A 16,837-nucleotide genomic window follows, 5' to 3' on the forward strand; every position below is an offset into this window, starting at 1 on the left:
AGCTGGTAGCCACCGGCGGGTTAGGGTAGCTTTTATTTTCTTTGTGCTTTTTGTACTTCCTGACATTTCTGCAGGAAATATATTAATTCTAGAAGCACATCAAAAAAAAAAAAAACAAACCATATCAGATGTGTCAATAACTTAAATTAGAAAATCTGCGTAATAAAAAAGAATCAGTGCTTAGAATAGCAAATTTGAAAAGATAAAGAATCTCCCTCCACCCAGAAACCAATACAGGAAAAGGCTATTTTTAAAGCTAAAAAATGTTTACTTCTCTCTTCTCACTTTTCTGTTCTCCTTAGTTCTAAAACCGGTATTTGTGGGTTGTTTAAATTGTGTAAATTTTTGTGTCCTAGTTCTTACCCTTGACAAATGTGTGTGCTTATTTTTCCTTCATAAAGGGAAAAAACTAACCAGTTGCTTCTGATTTGCAGGTGGCTTTGCTTTCTAGTGACCTTTTCCAGGGGTTTGGGGATGAACCTCACCCCCAACTCAGGCCCAGCCGGGTGGGCCGGGGTCTCTGGGTTTTGCTGACCTACACTCAGGTTAACCGTCCTCATGGGCCGCAGTAAGGAACAGCCTGCCCTACTGGCTTGGGGGAAACTATCGTCATCTGAAAAATGGGATTAATGATGCCTGTTTTTTCAGATTAATGGAGAATTCAGGGTGTGTAAATGTCAGCTGTCTTTCCAGTGTGATCTCTTTGGACCTCCCCTCACACCTGGAGGGCCGCTGGGGAGACTGGCCTGGCAGGAGCATGGTAGTGAGGAATGAGGCTCAACCTGGTTTGTGCCCCCACTCTGCCCCTCCCTGCCACCTGGGGAAACGCCTCATCTTCACTGAGTTTCTCTATCTGTAAAATGTGGACAATATTACATTCCTTGTGGGCTTGTCAAATAAGGTAAGGAGTTAGGAGCAGGGCCCCCCCGGGGGTAGGTGGCACACAACAGCTGTGACATCTTCCTGGAGGTCCTGTGGGTGCCCTCAGAGCCTAGGGAACGTCAGCCATGGGCCAGGCCCATGGCGAGCAGGCACCTACATTGTCCCATCGCCAACAGCCTTCTCAGAAGGCTGAGGCAGGTTCTAAGCCAGCATGCCCGCCCCCCTTGGTACAAGCACTGTTTTCCCTCCTTGGCCATCTCAGGATAAAGGCTGGACCTCACAGCAGGTTTTCCCATCAGGCTTTTATTATAAAGAAGGTTCCAGAGCATCCTGGCCACACCCTCCAACCCAGCCCCCAAGGCTCCAAGCCAGGCCCTACACTGGCTGGGTCTGCCTCTGGGGTCAGGGTCAGGTCAGCCAGAGGGTCACCTGTGACATGAACAGAATGGGTGATTTTCTCAGGGTGGCAAGGGGGGTCTCTGCCAGGTCTGCCCCGCCTCTGGAGCAGTCATTTCCAGTGTTGCATTGGGAGCCCCTCGGTCCCCTCCCCAGGCTCTCTGCACAAGTGGCAGCGATTCACAGTTGGCGTGAGATAAGTTTAATATATAAAAGCTTTCTTTAAAAAAACAACAAAAAGTGGTGCTATCTTTAGAAACACTTCCAGCAAGATCAAGTAGCCCAGCTACAGCCTTGGTGCAACTTAGCTACCCCACCCCCACCCCAGACCAGGAGAGCCCAGCACCGGTCCCCTTGTCTTCCTCCTCCCTCCCCAGCTCAGGGAGAGCCCTCGAAGCCTGCCCTCTCCACCAGTAGCCGCTTGAGCAACAAAAATCTGACACCACTCGAAAATGTGCGTGGCCAGGGTCCTCTCTGGGTGAGGAGACACGGAGACAGCGTTTTGGTGGTTAAAGCAGAAACCAATCGAGGGCCGGTTCAAGGAGGCCTCCCCTCCATCGGAATGGCTGAGGTAGTGTTTCTGGCTGCAGCCTCTGGGCCAGGAGGCCTTCTCTCCCTTTGTTCGTTCGCTGGGCCCAATCGGACGGGGCTCCTGGCAGCTGGCTGTGACAGAGCGAGTGGGGGACCGTCCAGGCTGTGCTGGTGGACAGTGGGAGCCTTACCAGAAACTGGCTGTGTCAATCAGGTCCCCATTCCAGAGGCCTGGCCTGGGGACAAGTAGGAGGGGGCAGAGGTGCCCAAGGGGCCAGGGCTCGGGGCGCCTCTGCTTGGCTCAGAGAGGCCCCTCATTCCCTCCTCTCCAATGGCTCTGCTCAGTCATCACCCAAGCGGAGTCAGAGGCACTGGGGACTAAATGAAGTCGAGGGCCGGGGGCCTGGTTCCTTCCCTGCACCGTCTCCCGCAGGCTCAGGCCTCGCTGTAGCACTCGTAGATGTTGTCCTCCATCAGAGCCACCACCAGCTCAAACTTGTGCTGCAGCTGGGTCCGCCGGGCTGTGGGGTTTGCCTCCAGGGCCGTCATGATCTGCAGGGGAAGCAGAGGGGTAGCTGGGCACAGCCCTGGGCTCCAGTGGGTCCCCCTTGCAGGTCACTGGGGAGAACACCCCACCCGGATTTCCACTGCTGGTGACCTGTCCCTAAGGCAGAAACATCCTGGATGTAAATGCAGGAACGGGAACCTCTCCCTGGGTGACATGGGGGGGGGGGGGGGTGCTGGAGAACACCGTGGCCTTGCGGGTGGGTGCCTCACACTGGGGTTACCCACCTGCGGGCGATACCTCTTGGCATATTTGTAAATCTCTGTCATGGCCACATTGGTGTTGAACTCGTTCTGGTATTTCTACAAGCAAAGAGAAGGCAGGAGTTGGGAAGGGTGGTTAACTCCTCCAACCTGGGCCCAGCCCTGCTGCTCATGCAGAAGCCCCGCAGTTTCTCACAGCCAAGGACGGTCAAGTTCTGGCCCCACCCCCACCCCGCCCCAACACCGCAGCACCGCCGCACCCTCGACTCCTCGGCCAGATGCGCGTTCATCTCCTGCTCGCTGAGCGGCGTCATGTCGTGGATCTGCTTGTAGTAGCGCTGCACGATCTTCCGGTACTCGGGGATCTCCTTGGCATAGAGGAGCTTGTTGGTTGGTGAATCCTGGGTAGAGAGGAGTGAGGGAGTAGAAAACGAAAGGATCTTTCTCTGGACAGGCCACGGTCCCTACTGCTGCACTAACGGCCCCATCGCTGTGCTCCCACTCGGCCAGCCCCTCACCGCCACCCCCCACCCACCGCGCCTTCACATCGGACCCTTGCCCTTTCTTCTGTGGGACTGACTGGGTGATGGCCTAAAGGGGACCTACTGCTTTTAATGGAGAAAAGTGCACGGGCTGTGCGCCAGCTCTTGGCCGCACACAGGCTGTTTTGTTTACATCCTTGCTTAGGGTTATAGGTCTTGGTGGCTGAGAGTTCTGGAAGCCTGACTGCTGGCTCAGTGGAACATTTCCCACCACAGATTTCCAACGCCCGACAGTGAAATGTGCCAAGTACACGCCCAGTTCTTTGTCACCGGCATCCTGCCTTCCGAGATAGCGTGAAGTGATGGCATTTACCATCTCTCGCGGCCTGTCCCTGAAAGTCACGGGCTCGATGCAGGGTCATGCACCCGCCGTCCTGCCCGGCCAGGTCTCCTTAATGCTCACGGCAGCTGGTCCGCTTTCACGTCTCCCTGCCCGGCCCATGCCATTCCCTCTCTCTCCTCTCCCCACAGAATAATCCTCAGGGAGCTCCCGCCTGCCTCTGTCTCAGAGTCTTGGGCAGCAGTTTCCCCTCTGCCCACCCTTCGCTCGGTGGCCACTCCGATGACTCTTGACCATCAGGCCAGCAGCCTGAGGCCTGGCTGATTCTCAGAGGGCGCTTGACCAAGCAGGGTCGCAGGTTTCCCACCTTCCTACTGGCTTCCCGGGCCTGACTCTGCGGCCTACATGCTGGGAGCTGACGCTGGGCACACCTGCGGCAGGTGCAGCTGGTCCTGGGCGATGCAGTTTCTGACCGCAGGTGCCGCTGTCTGGGAGTCCTCCCCCGTCGGAATGTCCCCGCTGATTCCCACATCCCCTCGACCTGAGCTCCTGTGGTTCCCCTTCCAGAAAGATCTCTGTCCCATCACTGGCACCCTCGCCGGGCCCCACCATTGGGCAGCCGGCCCCGGGAGCAGCTGACCTTGCCCAGCTGGAGATCGGAGACGGAGCAGGCGTCAATGAAGGCCTGCGCGATCACCGAGAGGCAGGCGTCGATGTGGTCGGTCTTGTCGATGTCAAAGACAAACTGTGGGTTTTTCAGGATGTTTACCCAGAACCGGAGAGGAAGGCTGTGCAATGGGGACGACAGAGCCCATGTGAGCCCACTCCGAGTGCAGGGCAGCCAGGCCCAGAGGACAGGCTGGCTCTACCCGTCAAGGCTGGGGTAGCCCACTCGCAAGACGGAAGCGCTAGGAAACTTGGTTCGCTCACCCACAAAAGGGGTTGATGACCATCCCTGCTGACTGGGTGAGGAGCAGGGCAGGAGGCTGAGTCAGGAGCTGCAGGCCTGGCTGGGTGGTGAGTCCATCCCCACTGCCCGTCCCACCCCATCCCCCACAAAGCCTCCAGCAGGAGCCTCAAGCCAGGTCCTGGTTCTCATTAGAAGCACCCCCACCCCGCCTGGCAGTCCACGGCTCCTCCCTTAGCCTCGCACGACAGTGGGAAGTCCACCATTAGCAGCAGGCAAGGAGCTGAAGGAGGGTGGGGCCTACATCCTTGGCCTTGGCCTCAGAAGCCAGAATGTAGGTAGCACCCCCACCCCCACCCCCATACCCACCCCAGGACCTCCCGGAGCTCTGAGAAGCCCCTGAAACTGCACAGAAACTTCTGGGCCTGTGGCGTTTTTTCTGAGGGTCAGGCTGAGGTTTTCAACAACTTTTTGTTGGGATCCGTGATTTCCAAAAGAAAGACATGACTCAAAAGAAGGCTACAAACTGGGTATGGGAATCAGGTCATGTGACTTTGAGCTTGGCTCTGCCATCACAAGGGCTGCGTGACCTTGGGCAGTCACGTGTCCGTGAGCCTCCGTGCCTCATCTGTGATGTGGAGCTGTCGGGGCCACCCGAGAAGAATGCAGGTGAGGGTAACACTTACATAATGCTTGCTTCTAGATAATACTTATAATTAAGGTGCATTACTTTAACTGCCCTGGTTTTATAGCTGGGGGAGACTTAATGCACAGAGAGGTTAAATCACTTACCCAAGATCACACAGCTGGGAAGTGGCAGAGGAGGGACTGAAGCAGGCAGGTAGACTGAGAGTTCGGGCTCTGAATGCCTGCAGCGTGGCTGCCCCCAGTGATGCCCGGAAGATGCACAGCCCTCCTGACGCGCTCACCACCCACCTGTTGGTTTTCCAGATGTGCAGGGTGTCAGGGTCTGAGATCCCCCTCCTCTCGGCCTGCTCCTCCAGAAAGTCGAAGAAGTACTTGACAGCCAGAGGGGGCTTGTCCTCACGAATGCTCAGGATGGCCTTGAACAGGTCATCCAGAAACTTCTGCAGCGTGCCCTACAGGGGAGCAGGGTGGCTGCCGTCAGCCCAGGACATGTGTAGAGGGTAAGCGGGACCCTCTGTGGCTCTGGGGAGCCAAAGGTGCTTGAGCTGGTGAATGTGGAAGCCATGTGGCATCGGGCCGGTCACCTAACCTCCCTGGGCCTCAGTTTCCTCATCTGTGAAATGGGTTAATGAAATCTACCTCATAGGGGTGTTGAAAAGTCTGGGGCCTAGAGGGGGAAATCAGTGAGGCCAGCGTGTGTCCTGTAGGGTGCAGACTGCACCTGGGCCATGTGACCTTGCAGCCACCACTGACCCCTCTGGGCCTCAGCTGCCCTCTGTCACATGTGCTAATACAGAAGTTGTCTGTCGGGCACCCTCCATGGCTGAGCAAAAACACTCCTAGGGCAGGACCCTAAGCCCTCAGCCTCTCACCCTGGGAGCCTATCTGACTCCACAGGGGAGGAGCTCTTGCTCCACCCAGGCGTGTGCACACAGCTGGCGCTTCCAAGACAAGGAGATGAGGCCAGGCCTACCTTGGTGGACAGCAGGCGGGTCAGGTAGATCTCTGGTAGCACCTTCTTGCGGTGGCTCTGCCGGTGGGACTTCTTGGGCTCTGCCAGCTCGTCCGTGGGCAGCACCTGGGAGGCCAGAGCGGTGCGGTGAGTGCCAGCACCAGGCACCCCCCGCCGTCCCGGGGAGGTCCCATCCTTCCCCTACTTTGTTTGCACAAATGACCAGGCTCCCTGCTGGTTCTGGGTCTCATCTCCACTCCCCCAGCCCCAGCCTTTCCCAGAGCCTGCAAACACTGTCCCCAGAGGACCAGGGCAGCAGGAAGCCAAGTCCACACCCGGCGAGGGGCGGGAGCCCCCAGGGCCAGAGGCTGGGCACTCACCAAATGGAAATACTTCTCTGTGTCCAAGTCTTTCACTGTGAGAGGAAAAACACACACAATAAACAAACAAGAGAGGGGAGGGGGGAAGAGAGACAGAGAATCAGAAGTGGAGACTGAAAGATGGAGAGAGAAACTGAAAGGAGTGAAGAGTTACAAAGAGACCCGTGGAGAGAATGAGACAGAGACACAGACAGAGAGAAATGCAATGGAAGAGGCGAGGGACCCAGACAGACACACAGAATGAGAGACAGGAGAGGCACTGAGAGGACGGCATGTGTGAGGTGACAGAAACAGAAGGAGAGCGAAATGGAGCGAAACGGACAGTCCACATTCAGAGACAGCAGAGGCCCCAGGGTGGCCGCCCTCACTCCACCTCCCCAGCCCCAGAGCTTCTACCACCCCCAGACCTCACAGGCTGTTGAAGACCCAAGATCTTGCTCCTGACCTCAGAAGGGGACCCTGAGACCCAGAGGGGCCTGGGACTTCAGGCCTGGCAGCTGGACAGCTAGCCTTGGGGTATCTGAGGGTGTGGATGGTGGGACTTGAGGCAGGGACACAAGCCAAAGCCCAGATGGGCATGCCAGCCAACCTCTCCGGCCTGGCAGCTGCCCAGGCCTATTGGAACCACGTCCCGCCCTCCTGGGGCCTCTCTCTGGCTGCCCGCAGGAAATCAGCCCGAGAGGCCTGGCCACAGGCCCTGCCAAGCAGTGCTGGGTCAGAGGGGCCTGGTTGGGCCCCTGCCCCCACCAAGGAGGCCACATCACAGCCCAGCCTTGCCTCTGGAGGCCTCAGTTTCCCCAACAGAACTGCTCAGAAGGGCCCTAGACACTCTCCACGCCACCAGCACTACCTCGGCCCAGCGTGTTGTCCTTCTTGTCCGTGAGGCTCATGGCCAGGGAGGCCCCTTCAGGGATCTGGCAGAGGGGAGAGGCTGCGGTCAGAGGTCAGGTTAGCGAGACTGGAAGTGGGGGTCGGGTGGGGCTGGGGACCCCACCTTGTAGTGTGCCAGTGTGTTGAGCTTCTTGCGGCCATCCTCCACCACTGAGGTGTCGTCCAGGTCCCGGAGGATGTAGCTCTGCGTGCTCGAGGCGAACCACTCTGGGGACAGGGAACAGGGTGTTGGCGGGAGGGGGGTGCTAGCCCAAGAGGACAGCACCAGCCTGGTGACACAGGGAGAGGCTGCTTGCTCTGTCTGGGGAACCTGGGGCATGCCATGTCTCTCTGAGCCTCTAGCTTCCTATTTGGAAACAGGGAGGGGGAGAAAACTGGGAACAGGGGGCCATGGTGGTGGGCACAGGGCAGGAGCTTTGGAAACGCCCTCAGCCTCGGGGTTGTTACTGTTACTATTGCTGATGAAATAAGAGAAGATACCACCTGTGAAAAGATCAGCACACCTTCTATAGCTCCCGCTGTCTTCAGAGTAAAGCCCAAGTGCCGTCCCCCACTCACCCCCCCCCCAATCCCAGGCTCTGGGTGACTGAGCACCTGCCCCCACATGCCCGCCCTGGTGAGCCACCCGAAGTCCCTGCCCTGAACAGACAGTCGCTGTGTCTGCATGTTCACCACCACTGCCTGCTGCTTGTAAGGAGCCCAGCCAACACTTAGTGCCCGGGAAAGGCCCGTGCTCACTGAATGAATGGCCCAGGCGTCTTGGCCAAAACAGGACTCCTATGCATCCTTCAAAACCTACTCCAACACCCCCTCCTTGGAAAAGCCTTCCCTGAATACTTTTTTGCCCCTTGTCCACAGCTTGCTCACAAGGGCCTGTCCCCGCGCCGGAAAAGGAGCTCTCTGCTGATGGGCACTCATCTGGCTGTCTCCGCGTCCCCAGTGCAACACTGTGCACATCTGCTTGTTGACAGGAGTGCAGGACCGAGGCCGGGGCTAGTTCCCACCCCACAGCCCGCCGCCAGGTTGTGCCGTCCCACCCCTGCCCACCGAGGTCGACGTCCTCGGCGCGTGGCCACTGGGAGTAGGGCACGTTCTTGCAGAAAGCCTCCAGGATCTTCTCCTTCACCTGTGTCAGCGTGTCCGTGTCCATGGCCCGCACACTCAGCGAGTCCATGCCACAGCCCTGGAAGGACACGTTCAGGTTCTACAGGAGAGGGGGAGGGAGGGTCAGCAAGTCCTTACCGTCACTACCCTGGGGCCGGGCAGGGTGACAACCTACCAGAGGAGGCCGAGCAAGACGGCAGCCTCCAGGCCAAGCAAGATGGGGGGACCCCCGCCCAGCCAGCTTGGGAGATGGTCCCGCCCTGCTGCCCAGCTGCCCTCGCCCCACCCAAACACCTGCTCACCCGGGGCTTGGCCTCAATGTTCTCCCGTAGCAGCCACTCCTCGTTGAGCGTGTAGCGGGCCTTGCCTGTGATGGCATCGATGGAGCCCTTGTTGATCTGCTGCTTGATGGCGCACAGGAGCAGGAAGAACGGCTCCCCGACCGTCTCCTGGGTGGGCAGGGGCTGTCAGGGGGCTGAGGCCCAGCCTGCCAGTCCCCACAGCTCCCTTCCCCCACTCCAGATTCTAGCCCCCGAGCCTCTGGTCATGCCACAACCCCAGAACACCTTCACTACCCTCTTCCACTGCCACCTCCACGGCTGCCTGCTTACTACCCTCTTTTTGGATCCCAACACCATTCCTTCAGCCCTGGAGTCTGCATGGACTCTGAGGTTGAACACCACTGGCTGTGGGCAGACACATTCATTTCATCCTCCCAACAACCCTTCCAGGTATCATCCTCATTGCTGCGGCTCAGAGAGGGCAAGCCACCAGCCCAGGGTCACCCAGCAGGAAACTGGCGAGCTGGGCTCAAACACTGGATCGGCTGACCCCCAAGCCTGTGACTTTCTGCTAAGCCTCCCAAGGTGAGTGCAGGCAGACGCGGAACACAGAAGTGGTCTGAACCCAAATCACAGAGTGTGGCGAGTCTTGGGCTTGACTGGGGCCCCTGCCCTTGCCAGGCTCCCTCTCACAGGCATTCAGCTGCTATCCACAGCCAGGCGCTGATTTTCACGGTCCTTTTATAGCAGACATTTAGGTAAAAATGGTAAGCTGATTTAAGGGAAAAATTAAGTACATAATAGTGTCAGGCACATTTGGCAAGATGATGAAGGCAGCATGCCAGCTCTTATTCCTGATCTAGTTCTCCAGGCCCGGGGGGTAGGAGCCACGGGTGCCCTATTTTCTGAAGGAGGAAACAGAGGCTCGAAAGAGAAGCCACGTAAAGGGGCCAGGGAACCTGGGTCCAGAGTCCACTGCGGCCCCTGTGGTCCTGTTGCAGCCAGTCTTCCTTCAGGGCCCAGAGGCAGCCAGTTAAGGCCAAGGCCAAGGCCAATTAATTACACGGGGCGGCGGGGGGGGGGGGGGGGGGGGAGCCTCAAGGGGCTGTGTCCCCCGACTGCACCGCCCCAGGCCCAGCCTCCTCTGTTCTACCCCCACACCCCTTCCCCACCGACAGGTAGAAACCAAGGCACAGAGAAGGTAATGCCTGTTCCAGGGTCACACAGCAGGACTCAAGCCCAGAACATCTGAGGCCCTGGTTCTGAGCTCCAGTCAGGCCTGTGCCTTTCTCCTGGGATCCCCAGATGACTTCTTGGCCTCTACCATTGGAGGGTAGCTGGACAGGGGGACAGAACCAGGGGCTGAGCAACTCCTGTTCTGCAGAAAAGCCTGAGTGGGGTCCCCTGGCAGAATGTAGAAGGCCCTGACCACCTGGCCCCACTGGACTTTCTAGCCTTTTTCATCAGAAGGACTCGCCAGACTCCCTTCAGTTCCTTTCATGAACAGTCCCCACTCCTGGCTTTGCCCATCCATGCTGCCACCAAAACCCAGACACTCTCCCCAGCCACTTCTTTATCTGGTTCGTCCCTCCTCAACCCCTCAGGCCACCACCCTGCACCCTCCAGCCAGATCAGAGGCTATAGCAGTTGAGCTCTGCTGTATTTGAGTTTGTTTCCACACCTTTCTCCACGAATGCTGGGAGAGCCTCAGTGGCCCGGCTCAGGTCTGATTTACCTTCTGACCCCAGAGCACCGGCCCAAAAGCACAGCGGGGAGGGTGTGATGGCTGAGGACAATCTCCCAAAACAAGGTCCTTGATACGGCCTCTGTTCTGCCGCGAGCTGGCCCTGAGCCCCCCGGGGAGCCAGGCCTCAGCTGAACCTCAGTCCAGGTACAGACGGGGTCTTCTGGGCCTGTTCCCTCCCTCCTCTGAGCCCCTTTCCCCACATCTGCACGGAAGATGTGATAACCCTCCTGGAAGAGTGGGTGGAAGGATCAAACGAAGCCGGCTCTTCCACGGGAGGGCTGGGAGGCAGTGGTCCCTGCCACATGGGGGGCGCCTTCGTGCCTGCCTCACCCTCAGGCAGCTGTACATGCAGATGGACATCCAGTTGGTGAGCATCTTCTCGACCACCGACTCCGTGCGCCGCAGCATGAGCTTGGGGTTCTTGGCGGCAGAGGCGTCAATGAGGTCCACCAGCAGCTCCTTCATGATGCTTGTGTAGTACTCCAGCTTGCCATGGAGTGCGATGGTCAGCAGGGAGGCCAGGTTGCACCTATGCGGGGGGCATGGGGCATCAGCTTCTGGCCACACCTCATGGCCCCAGGATCTGAGGACCTCATGTGGGGGCTATGGGCCACCGTATCACTGGTGTGCCTGTGCAGATGGAATCCAGGCCCAGGAAGGAGAGGAAAGTGGGGTCTTAGGACCCCCAGGACCCAGGGCCTGATGCTGGGGGCCAGCCAGCTGCCCAGAGGACATGGTGATTGGCAAATCTGCCCAGCCTAGGGTCTAGCCAGACGAACCCAGGACCCACAGTATGGCCTCAGACAGGCCCCTGCCCACCCCCAGAGCCTCGCAGCCCTACCTGTCTCTCACGGCAAAGTCCTTCTGCTGCTCCAGCGCGTGGACGAAGACGATGAGGAAGTGCTTGTTGTTGAGCAGGGAGGAGAATAGGCTGATACCTTCTTCCATGTTGGGCCGGCAGCTCTCAGGGATCTGGGGAAGCAATTGGTGGTGGGGTGTCCACAGGGGTCCGGTGCCTCTGCCTGGCCCAGGAGTTGGCACTTACAATGCCCTGAATGGCTCCTTGAATGCCTCGTGGGATGGAGAGTTCACTACCTTTTAATGGTGGGTGCCTCCTAACTCACCATGACTGGGAATGATGGCTCAATGGAACTGGAAACTGGGGCACAAAGAAGGGCAAGGTCGCCTGGAAGTAACCCAGCATCCCCATGAGGGACCCTCCCTACTTCCATTCTCTGAGCAGCAGGCAGAGTGGGGTGTCCAGGGAGGCCCGGTCCTCTCGCCTCTCTACCTGGCCTGGGGGTCAGCACTTAGACACCCTGAAGGGCTGCTTCCATGCCTCCTGGGATGAAATGCTCACTACCTTTCCATGGCAGATGCCTCCCTGCCCCCCGTGTTTGGAGTCAATGATTGATCGGATGAGCTGGAAAGTGGGGCTTGAGAGGGATGGGGGGGTGTGCATGAGGGGCCGGGGCACTCACCTTCCACGCCCCCAGCAGCGGGTGGGTCTCCTGCACTGTGCAGCTGCCCTGCGAGTTGAGGGTCTGGGGGGGCAGTACGTAACGCTCTTCGTAGAGGGAGGAACACTGTGGAGGCAGACCCCCAGCATCTCAGCGGGCTACAGGCTCCCCGACTGGCATGCACGGCCCCTCAGCAAAGGCAAAGGGACACTTATGGAGAAAGAAGAGACAATGGACCACGCCCAAAGAGTCACAGGACTCAAGAGGAGTGGGGAGGGGTGTCCCAGGGGGCTTCCTGGAGGAAGAGCAGAAGTAGAACCAGCGTGATCCAGGTATGGCAATGCGAGACGGCAGAGGGCTTAAAAGGAAACAAAAGCAGCTCTAGGTGGAATAAGGGACCCTGAGGCAGACAGGCTGCTGCACAGAAAATGACATGGACAGGGCAAGAGGAGGGCACTGGCCATCAGCACAAATGCTCTGGGCAGGCCAGGGAAGGCGGGGACAGGGCAGTAGCCGCTGGAGCAGAAAGGCATGGGAGCATGGAAGGGGTGGGGCGGAGTCCGGTGGGCAGGAGGAGGGGGTGTGGAGACCAAGAGAAGCCTGGCTGGGAAGGGGCCCAGAGAGGCGAGAGGCTGGCAGGGCACGTGAAGCCTGGGAGTGCCTGGGCCACCTCTGCTCACCCCCTTAGGGCGGGGAGAGGCAGGCCTAGCACCTAGGAAGAGAGTGGGGCTGGCAGCCAGCTTGTATTTGGACCTTGAACATTAAGTGAGTAGGGAAGGACAGTGCGGGGAGAAACCGGGCTCCCTCCCTGGAAGGCCCTCTGGGCAGGTTCTGTACTGATCCAGGGGCCCACACTGCGCTAGCCAAGTTTCCCACATGCATAAAAGTGCCCTCTGGAGGGGCCCCGGAGCCCCTGAGGTGGCCGGTGAGGGCGCAGGCTGACCTTGGGGAAGAAAGTGCGGGTCACAAAGTGCTTATACTCCAGGAAAGGGATGCCCTGGCTGCGGTTCAGCTCCTTGGTCAGATCCGTCATGTCTGTCTGCAGCTCGGCGAAGCCTGGTGACACGCAGGTGACGATGAGCGCATGTCAAACCCATGCCCCAACTGAGAAAGCCAAGCCCGCGGTCCTGCGTGGTCCCCACTAACTACCTTTCCGGATTTCCTCTCGTATCTGAGATTCCATCTCCTCCATCTGCAGCAGCGTCTTCTGCCAGTAGCGCTCGGCGCGGCGGCTCTTGGTGCAGAAGACAAATAGGGCTACGGGCATTGGAAAGGGGGTCAGGCCTTGAAAACCCTTTGGAAAGCATGTGTGGGCACCTGCTGTGTGCAGGGCCTGAGCCTGGGGGGACAGTCCTGCCTGCTGGCCTCAGCTCTACCTCCCCTGGGCGGAGTGGGGGAAGGGGACCCCAGTCCTCCCCTCCCTGGTGGGCTTACAAACTCCTACAGGGCAAAGGGCTTGGGGAACCAGTAAAATAAGGCTCCATGTCCCACTCTCATAAAAAGGAGTGTGTGTGTGTGTGTGTGTGTGTGTGTGTGTGTGTGTGTAAAATTGTGGTAAGCAGTGGCTTTCCCTAGCTGAAAGCAGCCTTGGCTGGTGTGGCTCAGTGGATTGAGCGCCAGCCTGCAAACCAAAGGGTCACTGGTTCGATTCCCAGTCAGGGCACATGCCTGGGTTGTGGGCCAGGTCCCCAGTGGGGGGTGCATGAGAGGCAACCACACATTGATGTTTCCCTCTCTTTCTCCTTCCCCTCCCCTCTGTCTAAAAATAAATAAAATCTTTTTTTAAAAAAGAAAGAAACTTTAAGAAGATTACAAAGCTATTATATTATAATCCCTTTCTGAAATGGGAGAAGAGATATATATATTAAAATATTTTATATTTTTATATACAGTATGTATTATTATACATATAATACATATATAATTTTAAGAAAAGAGGCTCGCAGGAAATATACCAAAATCTATAGGGTGTTAACGATGGGTATTTTTTTTCATCCAGTTTTCCCTAAAATTAAAAAAACTCTTTTTTCTTTGTATTTATTGATTTGAAAGAGAGAGAGGGAGAGAGAGTACCGATCTGCCATCCCGCCACCCACCCACACACTCACCAGTTGCCTCCTGCACATGCCCTGACCCTCATCGCGCCACGCCACCCGCAGCCTGCCATCCGCACGCAGCCCGGTGAATCAGACGGTGCTCTAACCAACTGAGCTACCCGGCCGGGGCCCCTAAGGGTTTCTACATCACATGCTTATTTTTCAAAAACAGCTCGGTTAAGATATGATACACATGCCATAGAATCCACCCATTTACAGCATACAGTTCGAATGGTTTTTAGTACGTTCACAGGGCGTGTGTGCACCACTGCTGTCTACTTTCAGCACATTTACTGCCTCCAGGAGACCCGTGGGCACCGGCCGTCACTCCCGTCGCCTCTTCCCCCGCCCCGCAGACAGCCAACAGTCTGCTTCTGCCTCTATGAATTTACCTCCTCTGGACACACATAAATGGGGTCACACGACATGTGGTCTTTTGGGACTGGCATCGTTCATTTGGCGTAACGCTGTCAAGGCTCACCCATGACGCAGCAGAAGTTAGGGCTCCTTTCATGGCTGAGCAACATTCCATTGTATGCATATACTACTGTGTTCTGCCGCGTATAATGTGCACTTTTTTGTACCCAAATTTTTGAGGAAAAAATAAGGATGTGCATTATACCTGGGTAGTACCTGAAATACATCATATCTGTTCTTGTGCTTTGTAATTATTTGTTACGTAAAATTTCTTATATCATAATATGTTCAAAAATAAATGCTAAATTTCCTTTATAATATAAAAAACAATTAACTAAATATAAGTAAATAATTGAATGAAAAAATTGAAAGAGTTTTTTCCTGAAAGTTGGAGCCAAAAACGTGGGTGCGCAGTGTCCACAGGAGCACGTTATACGAGGCAGAATACGCACATTTTACTTACTCACCAGTTGACAGACATTGGATTGTTTCTATTTTGGGAGGTTATGAACAATGCTGCTATGAATTTTCACGCACAAGTTTGTGTGAACATGTCTTCATGTCTCTCGGGTAGACACCCAGGAGTGGGATTGCTGGTCACATGGTCACTCTCTGTTTAACCTTTTGGGAACTGCTGAAGTGTTTTCCAAAGGCTGCACGGTTGTCCCACCCCACCCGCAGCGCAGGGGGTTCTGATGTCTCCGCTGCCCTGAATGTATTACTTCGATAACCACTGCTTTAACAGGGGTGTAGACTAGGTTGACCTCCCTGAAGCACCCTCTCCCGATCACCTTCAATAGCTCCCTCCTGACTGGAGAGCCAGGCTCCAAATCCCGCTGCCCGGCACCGGGGCCCACAGCCGCGCCAACACCCCCTCCCAGTATCCATGTTCTTCTGCCCATTTGTGCTGTAGCCAGGCGACCTCTCACCCCACCTCTGGGTGCGGCACTTGTTCCTACCCCAAGCCTGTATTCAAGCTGTACCCCCAGCCCTCTTGCCTTCTCTTCTATCTGTCCTCTCCAGTGGGGCTGGGGGCAGGTGGGGGAGGTCTGCCCTCCAGGTGCCGTGGGAGGGGGCTCCTCACCGACTACAGAGAGCAGCAGCAGGACACTGCAGATGACGATGGACACGATGATGGCGGTCTCGCTGCCGCCCAGCTGCAGCGTGGCGATGGTCTGGTTGAAGTTCCCCACCTGGATCTGCACAGAGGTAGGGGTGGGGAGTTGTAGTGTCACTGGCCTCAGCCTTCGCTCTTCTCCTAACTAGCTGTGTGGCCTGGGGCAAGTCACCTAATCTCTCTGAACCATCTATAACACACAGATAACCACACCCCCCTCCTGGGAAAGCCTGGGGGCTAAATGAGATGACACTTGTCATGCTCTTAGTCCTGGGCCTGGCACAGAGGGGAAACTCAGTAGAGGGGCCTGTGATTTTTATTACGGCCTGGGAAGAGTGGGGGAGGAGCCAGGGAAGTTCACGGGGCCTGTGGGGTTGTCCTGGCACCAGGGGAACACGTGGTGTGTGAGGACTCAAAGGGCAGAATTTGGACTGAGGTGCGGGTGACAGGGAGCTTTCCCAGTCAGACGTCTTGAGGTGGTAAGCGCTGCCTGTGAGGAAATGAGCTCCCTGTCCCAGGAGGCATGCAAGCAGGTACAGTGCAGAAAGACCCCACTTTCTGGGCCCTCTCTCCACTCCTCTTGCTTCCTCCCCTTCATGATTCCGTGTGTGCCTTTCAGAGTTCAGCCCCATCGGGCCTATCACTGACCTTGATCAGTTGGGACCAATCTGTGACCTTGAGCAATTCCTAAATTCTTGGGCCCTGTTTCCTCATTTATCAAGTGGGGATGTAAAGCTCTGCTCTGTTCTGCTTGTCTAGGCTACTGAGTGTGAAAATGCTCAGTTTCAACGTGCTGAGCCAGGGACAGGTGCCCGGGCAGGCTGTGGGCCAGGGCTGCCTCTGCCTCCGGTGCCCCATCCACTCACCGTGATGGGCAGCTGCCCCTTGTCTGTGTCCAGGGACTCATTGACTGAGCAGTGGATGACTCTTTCTGAGACGATCTGGATGTCGCAGGCCACTTGGCCTATTTTGACCTGGTATTCGTGGCTCTCGAGCCCCAGGCTGTCCTGCTCCTTCTGTGGGAGAGGAGGGGAGGGCTCACCAAGGCCCATGGCCGAGCCCGGCCCACTCACTGCCCCCACCCAGCACCCACTGGCACTCACGTGGATGACTAAGGTGAGGGGCTCCCCGGGGTGGTGCTTGATCCACTTCTCCCTCTTGGCCGTGGAGAACTGAGGGTCAGGGAGGTAGTCCAGGTGGAACCTGCTGCCCCGCTGTGCCTCTTCGGAGTCCAGCAGCTCCTCAGCCACTGCCACCTCATCAGTGTAGACACGCCCATTGATGAAGAAGTCCACCGGCGCTGATGCATTGCTCAGAGCCCCCGGGGACGGGCAGGTGATGAGGGTGGAATTGAGAACCTTGCAGAGCTGGTGGGAGAGGGCCATGGGCCAAGGTTGGGGATGGGGGCCAGACAGATATACATGGAGAAATGAGGAGA

The 16,837-nt window shown here is 57.2% G+C and overlaps 1 protein-coding gene across 1 annotated transcript in view; it reads right to left on the reverse strand.

The window, feature by feature from the left end:
* Positions 1-1,166: 1,166 nt before the first annotated feature.
* PLXND1 (plexin D1) overlaps positions 1,167-16,837 on the reverse strand; it is a 52,862-nt gene continuing 37,191 nt past the window's right edge. The window contains exons 18-36 of the mRNA XM_024556747.4: positions 16,503-16,766; positions 16,266-16,415; positions 15,367-15,481; positions 12,919-13,026; positions 12,713-12,825; positions 11,791-11,895; positions 11,151-11,281; positions 10,640-10,838; positions 8,584-8,730; positions 8,225-8,381; positions 7,281-7,384; positions 7,137-7,200; positions 6,287-6,321; positions 5,928-6,032; positions 5,243-5,406; positions 4,040-4,187; positions 2,838-2,978; positions 2,602-2,676; positions 1,167-2,361 (exon numbers count right to left, since the gene is read on the reverse strand). Coding sequence (XP_024412515.3) covers positions 2,245-2,361; positions 2,602-2,676; positions 2,838-2,978; positions 4,040-4,187; positions 5,243-5,406; positions 5,928-6,032; positions 6,287-6,321; positions 7,137-7,200; positions 7,281-7,384; positions 8,225-8,381; positions 8,584-8,730; positions 10,640-10,838; positions 11,151-11,281; positions 11,791-11,895; positions 12,713-12,825; positions 12,919-13,026; positions 15,367-15,481; positions 16,266-16,415; positions 16,503-16,766 — 2,442 coding nt within the window. The 3' untranslated portion in view covers positions 1,167-2,244. The remainder of the gene's footprint in view (positions 2,362-2,601; positions 2,677-2,837; positions 2,979-4,039; positions 4,188-5,242; positions 5,407-5,927; positions 6,033-6,286; positions 6,322-7,136; positions 7,201-7,280; positions 7,385-8,224; positions 8,382-8,583; positions 8,731-10,639; positions 10,839-11,150; positions 11,282-11,790; positions 11,896-12,712; positions 12,826-12,918; positions 13,027-15,366; positions 15,482-16,265; positions 16,416-16,502; positions 16,767-16,837) is intronic.

Source organism: Desmodus rotundus, chromosome 8 (genome assembly GCF_022682495.2).
Source record: "Desmodus rotundus isolate HL8 chromosome 8, HLdesRot8A.1, whole genome shotgun sequence".
Classification (NCBI taxonomy): Eukaryota; Metazoa; Chordata; class Mammalia; order Chiroptera; family Phyllostomidae; genus Desmodus; species Desmodus rotundus.